General features: G+C 40.0%; 2 protein-coding genes across 2 annotated transcripts in view; one reads left to right on the forward strand and one right to left on the reverse strand.

Annotated features, from left to right (window-relative positions):
- Positions 1-100, forward strand: part of parp12a (poly (ADP-ribose) polymerase family, member 12a) — a gene marked incomplete in the record, with an annotated part of 4471 nt that extends 4371 nt beyond the window's left edge. Inside the window, 1 exon segment of the mRNA XM_035665486.1 lies at positions 1-100.
- A 680-nt stretch (positions 101-780) lies between these two features.
- Positions 781-6381, reverse strand: tbxas1 (thromboxane A synthase 1 (platelet); the record flags this gene model as incomplete). Its single annotated transcript, XM_035665487.1, is given in 12 exon segments — positions 781-1101; positions 1870-2032; positions 2303-2440; positions 2591-2679; positions 2825-3169; positions 3263-3393; positions 3727-3875; positions 3964-4052; positions 4519-4635; positions 4741-4837; positions 4933-4985; positions 6288-6381. Coding segments are annotated over 12 exon segments (1573 nt in total), but the record flags the coding sequence as incomplete, so codon positions are not given.
- Positions 6382-7301: the final 920 nt, after the last annotated feature.

The following is a 7301-nucleotide window of genomic DNA, read 5'->3' on the forward strand; positions in this document are numbered from 1 at the left end:
TGAAAATAAAACCATTGCTCAGATTAATGGTTATTCAAAAATGCTTTCCTTAAATAACTTTAAAAATCACAGCTTAAAAATATATAATTATTGCTACATACTGAGGTAAGAGCCTCAGAGGTGCCCTCTTAAAGGACCAGTGTGTGAGATTTAGTGGCCTCTAGTGGTGAAGTTGCAGATTGAAACAAACTGAACACCGTTCGTGTCTGTATTTGACGACCTGGGAATGACAATGGGCTGCAAAGTGTGTAGGTGCAACTACAGTGGCACACTTCATTGTGTACTCCATGGATGGTGACCCTTTAGATAAAAATAAAAAGATTCTAAGGTAATGAAAACACAACAATTCCTATATTCAAGTGATTATTCATTAATGAAAACACACCTATGAATCTTATTATTTTTTTTTTTTGCCAATAGATTCTCCTAGATGTTACACACTGGACCTTTAAGTAGAGCACACTTGTATTCCTCTATACGCTCTTCTCTCTTTATTCACTTGTGCTCCAGCTCCGTCTCTCTATTATTATTTCTCATCAAAAATTTGGTGACACCATCAGCAGAGAGTTCAGAGAGACCTTAACTGTGTGCTCCACTGATCGGACAGGTGACCCTTACTACGTTGTTCGCAAGTTAGCTAGCTGTCTAATTAACTAGCGTTTTTGGTTGTCTTTTTAACATGGACCAGCCTAACACATATCCAAGTACAGGGAAGGAGAAAGTTCCAAAAGCCGTAGGAAGGGTCAATTGTCCCACTCACAGTTCTATTACAGTACAGCAACGCAATGTCTCAGCTTCAGCCCACCTTCCACACAAAAAGAAAAGGCACTAGATGAGATAGTTTATGGAGCAGCACAGCGTATGATAACTTAAAACTAACCCTAAGGTAAAGGAACAGATCCAGAAAACTGCTCACACACACATGGACCTGCAGAATGCTTTGTAACTGGTCAAAGAATTTTTCTACCATGCAAGAAGATGAACGGTCACTTTCTAATTGCCTGGTGGAGAATTCACTTCTCCAGTGTCTCTTCTTTGAATTTTCACAAATATGCCGTTCTTGGGTCCTAGAGTGCTCGACGACTTCAACTCAAGAGGAACCTGCACAAAGAAAAGAATACCATATGTAAAAGGAACTTTAAATATAGGATTACATTTATAACACATATGTAAATAGCTGACAGATATATACTAAATTCTGACTATTACATCATTAGTTCCAGAGGCTTATTTTTGCAAATCACAGCAATCTCAAATGTCAATATAAAATAAAACAGTACATCAATATGGATAGTCTAATTAAGATATGAGGTGATGCAATTGCACTCCAACACTGAGACAAAAACTTGATCCACCCCAACAGGTAATTTGTCTTTTTCTACTGTCATATGTTGGTAAAATCCCAAAGCAAGGGGATGGAACTTTAATTAGTATCATTGGTAATGTCTGTGTTTACCCTTCTACTACAGTCAAAATGGCTGCTGTAAAAAAGATCTATAAGTGAACATAACAGATGTGACTACACTGCAGTTGATAACACTCTCTGATCTCTTGTGATGTTTGATACAATCTTTATACAAATTATTGTTGGAATTATTTATACAGATGCTTCAATATTGTATTATAATTTAAGCAGTGAGTGTATGCTGATGATTCTGTGTAAATGCAGACACACTGTAGAATTACTTTCACAGTAGGACTGATTCTCAACAGATATTTTTCCATTTTCACCTGAGCAGCTACTAAATGTGGCCGTCTGGTCTTTTTAAAATACACGTGTAGTGTGTGAATGTGTCTTCTGTGTGTTTGAATCCTTTCTAAGACTAGAATGCTTTTTAGTTTCTTTAGTGTATAAAGTCTCCAGCCCACCTTGGTCTCAGCGCACGCCACAATGCTGAACCTGCGGAATAGACACACGAGAGCCATTTTGATTTCCAGTTGGGCGAGCCTCATTCCCACGCAGTTACGGGGACCGGCCCCGAACGGCAGGTATACAAATGGATGTCGACTGGCCTTGGCTTCTTGTGTGAATCTGGAGATGAACCACAGGTTATATTTTTGAGTGAATTAAAAGCAGCAGTGAATAGGAGTCAATCAAAATAGTGTATTTAATTTAGCTTTATTGCGATGCAGGGACTACCTTTGATTTATCTGTTAGTTGCAGGTGGTGATTAATCAAAGTAATTTTCATAAATTTGTCAGCAAATACAGTTAAGCAATCTACACCTTCTTTTAGATGATAATGAAGCACAATGTGCAAGAACTACAGTTTTGTTTATTTTCTGTAAGAACAGCCTCCTACCGCTCAGGAATGAACTTCTCAGGCTCTGGCCAGTGCTCTGGGTCATAGTGGAGGAAGCCTGCTGGGATCTCCAGTGTCGCTCCTTTAGGGAGGAACTGGCCGTTCACCACGCAGTCATTATCGATGTCTCTCGCAAACCTTTATAGGGTAAAATGCCATGGATGCAGTTTTATACACATTTATTATATAGGGGATTTCTAAAGTTAAATCTTAAACTTATTTGTCCTTTTTTACACAATGTATTTACAGAAATAAGTTAATTTATCCTCATTTATGTTCTAAATTTACCTGAATCCGGGGGGATAGAGGCGCAAGGCTTCACTTATAACCATGTCTAAATACTTCAGCTCCTGGACATTTGTGTAATCTGGTGACTCCTACAACAAAAGGGAAAACAGGGATAATTATTAAAGTGATTCTGCATAAGTCAGTTTCAGACTTTACTGTGTACTCTGAATTTGTTTTGTTTTTGTACTGAATGTTGTCACAAGCTGAAGAACTTGAGATCAGCAACACACTCACATGTCGGGTAAAGAAATCATCCACCTCTTCCTGTACTTTGACTTGGCATTCGGGATGGATGGCCAGGAGGTAGCAGGTGAAGGCCAACGTGTTGCTGCTGGTCTCGTAGCCTGCCAGAAGAAAGACAAAAGCCTGCCCCACGATCTCATCCTCAGTTATCATCTTTTTCTGTGGACGCCTGGTGGGGGGCTCTTGTGGGTGCTCCTGATCGGAGCCTGGCGGTTGTGTCTGCTGGTTCCTGTGATCTGTCTCACTAGATGGGTTTGCCGAATCAAGGTGTTCCAATGAAACACTCTCTTTGCTGGTTCGTGCATCCAACATAAGCTGAAGGAAGTCTCGACGCCTCTACATGAAAATCAATAAATGCATTTTAAAAAACAATTTATTGGAAATTAAGTTGCACTGTATTTAAGATGATTAAATGTCCACGAGGTTTACCTGTTCAGGAGGCTGTTCCTCTCTCTGCTGGATGATCTTCTGAATGCTGTTGATGAAGAAATGATTCATCTGGTCTCGTCTTTTGTTGGGGATCAGTCCCGCCAGAGGAGCCATGATGAATGGAAAAGCAACTGGAAACACAAACCAAATGTGTTGGTGGAACTCTACTTGAAATGTCAACTTTACACACTTGCACATGACTGTATAATAATTAAATGCATGTGTTTCTATGTTGATTTCTATGAGTTACTTGGGAACCACAAATACTTCTGTCACATACTCTCACTTTAATCTTTGTAACAGAGGATAGTAAACCCTCCAGTGTAGGGTCTATGCTTTATCAATACTGTATATTCTTTTGCCCTCACTGCATTCCTATAGAAACGTCCCATATGAAATGTCCTATATAAATGTCTCAAATGTAATAATTCATGTACATAAATAAGAATACAGATAGGACTGACTGAAAAACAGCATGATGGGCCTGAAGAAAGAGAAGGAGAAGAACATCTGCGCATGGCGGACAAACGGGTCATCTGGGTTGTTCTGAGAGTCCACCTGAGTAGCGAATGCCACACTGGCGATAACGTCCATGGTGAAGCAGCCAAAACACCTGAAAAAACATGAAGTCATCAATATGAGAGAGGACAGAAAAAGACACCAGAATTCTAACAGCCTCTGTTCACTGCATGTATGATTACTTGTGGATGTCGAAGGCCTCTCCTGACTCAGCGTAAACATTCAAGTTGTTCATCAGGGCAACGGTGGCTGTGTTGATGAGCGGGACCATCTACAGGAAAATATAAAACACAATGACACGCAGTTGCTGAGACTTTATGGGAAAGAGAAGACACACATCAAGTGGTCCTGCGAATGCTTTTACAGGAAAATCGGTCCATAAATACCACAGAAATTAGGAAAAGGTGTGGTTCCACAAGTTTAAAAAGCACTTTTGCACTATTACACTGAAAAAGCCTTTGTAGATTAAAAACACCAATAAATACACAAACTGAATGGATGTACAGTAACAGATTTAAGATGGAAATAAAAGATGATGTGACATGAAGAATACAGTTAGTTACATCTGTCTGTCCACACTTCTTACCTATCTGTGACAGACAAAAACATTTTCCCTCAGATGTCTGTGAGGTGTATCATGGAGCCATTTATGATCAGCTCTGCTAACTGGCAGATTCTGTGATAAATATCGGCTGATTCTAATTGGCGCCGGATCGGTGTACACGTTCATATCTCACCTCTTTCATCTTGGCAGCGCTGAATGATGGGGTCAGGATGCTCCGCACTCTCTTCCAACGTTCATTCCTCAACATGAGCAGACAGTCCGTCATTGGCTTGGTGGCAAAGCGAACAGTCTGCAGAGAGACAGCAGAGTACAGGCACAACAATCTGTTATGATTATATCACCATATGATATCATAGAAGCTTATGTTAGAATCACATAGTGTAAATGTCCTTACCATTCTGTTTGGGAAGCTGCTGAAGTCCCTCACCATCACTTGTCTCAGCATGTCAGGGTCCGCCACCACCACTACCGGTCTGCGGCCCAAATAATACCTAAAATATACCAAGTAGAGTCTCAAATCAAACAACAATGTAATGTTTATTTTACAATGTCAAATGCTGATGTAGACTGTATTTATTCTACTTACCCACAGACTCTCCCATGTGTCTTTATGAGCTCATTGATAGGACTGAAAAAACCCTACAAAGAAAGTTAAAGAACAACATCAGAACAGACTAAAAATAACACGACACAAGAAAAGACCCAGACAGAGAAGCTTTTTTTAAGAATGAAATGACTCCTTGTTGGAGACAGACTGATATTTGGGCTGCTGCCTTCTGTGACAGCTTATCAGCCCCATGGGATCTGCAAATGGTCAACTGACAGCCTAATAAAAGGACCAGCACTGAAACTCACCTATAATCCCTGACCAAAACTAAAAGCCACAACGAGGGGAAAGAAAGAAAGGAAATTTGCAATTCTTCCTGAGACAAATGGGTTGACTAGCTTTTAGCTTTTCTTCTGAACAAACACCTGAAACATCTTAATGATGAAGGTCTCTCTTCAGCACTTTCAAAGAGATGTATATAGATATTCTGTATGCTACGAGCACACAGGAATGATCAGCAACACTTGCAGCCTGAACTTTCCATGTTGTCACTTCACTCGCACAACTTTCAGATCTCTTTGACATTCAACGATTCCACATATTCAGATAAGATCAAAGCCCAGATCGCAGGTTTTGAGTTTAGTTTTTTTTGCCAAACTGGCAACCACACGCAACTGCAGTTATACACCTTTGTTCAATAATGAGTAAGAGAGCATGAATGAAAAGCGACAATGACACAGCTTCACAAATGCTGCAAAAAATACAAAAACATATAAACTTCTACACCTAGATTGTGCCTATTAATTGACTTACTTTTGATTTACTAAATGCCATGTGAGAACCATTACTGTAAGTCCTTACTGAGTAAGCTAAAACTCCTCAAGGAGAGATGCTTAATCCTGCCGACCTGACTCATTTTAAGATTCTTAAACTTGCATGAAAAAGCTCTGTAGTGGGAGCTCCAGAGGACATCTTGCCCGAACAACTGAGCAGAGCCCAACCGAAAAGTCTGCAAACCATAAAAACCTGAAATTGATCTGATCATTGTTTAATGTTATATGAAGACGAGTTTAGTTTTGATCAAGTAGTAAAATTATAATCCCCTCAGTGAAACATGACCCCGTCACGATAGCAAACCAAACGCTGAGATGAAACAAAACAAAATGTAATTATTTATACATTAACCTATTTGCGGGATTATTTGGTGCATCAAATATGTCTAATCTTATGTGCTCTTTAATGCAGAAATCTGATAAAATGTAGTGATATGTTGGAGGGAAGATATTTGTACACCGTCAGTGGGTAAAATGTCTCATAGTCCAAACAGATTTTGGAAAAAGGTAAGAGAATGAGGGCTACGTCTCAGTTTCATTGAAAATGCTGCAATATCTTACCTGACGAAACATGAATATGTTGCCCAAGAAAGGTATTGGCTTTGGATGTTTGATGCCGCATCGCGAAAGGACTGAATAGGGGTAAATTGAATACCTAGAAGAAAGAGCACAGATTTGTGTTGATGAGTCATGAATGAAAAGGAAAAAAATATTATAATATTAACCAACATTTCCCCAGATATTCAGCCCACTAGTCAGATGACTGGTTTTTCGTTGGAGCACACAAAACTGCAGCATCAAACCCCTGTTAGTAGGGCTGAACGATTAATTGCATTTGCGATAATATCGCGATATGATAAAAACGCGATTTTCTAACCGCAACGTGCGCGATTACAAGGGGGTCACGTGACACGAGCGAAAGAGTGGAGAACTGGGCTGCGTCAGCTTTTCATGCTGCCCTTTAACCTGTTGCGCAATGGCCTCTGGCTCCACGGAACAAAGTGACACAGCTGAGACTTCAGTGTGGAAGAGGAACAGCACGTCGGTGGTACTATGTGGTTTCACTGACGAAATGTTTGAAAGTGTCACTCCATTTGAACGATATTCAAAAACGGCACGGGGAACGATCACTCGGCGGCCAATAACCGAGTTCATAGCCAAAGATATGATGCCCTCTCAGCACGGTGACGCAAGCCCTGGGTCCATGGCATTGATAAATACGCTTGATAAACGGTACGTACTAACCCTCCCGTACATCACTGCAGTCCGACTGCCCATACCGGAGGATGCTACAAAAAGTGGCTGTGAAACGTTACTGACTTGGGAGCAGTAACGATACATACTCATTTTAATTTTTTTTTTTCTTAAGACTGTAAATTTCTGCACAGTGTTTACAAAGTGCATGCCTTTGTTTAAATTACTAAATGCCACAGTGGCAAAGCCACAGATGTTTCTGTAAAAGCAGTTAAAATAAAAATGTCCATTTTATTTCAAGTCCATACACTCTTTTAATTTAATTCCCTAACAAATAGGCCCAGGCCTATGGGAAAGAAACATTTTACACTAAATGGCCCT

The sequence above is a fragment of the Morone saxatilis genome, unplaced genomic scaffold, assembly GCF_004916995.1.
Source record: "Morone saxatilis isolate NCDOM2014 unplaced genomic scaffold, NCSU_SB_2.0 Contig2, whole genome shotgun sequence".
NCBI lineage: Eukaryota > Metazoa > Chordata > Actinopteri > Moronidae > Morone > Morone saxatilis.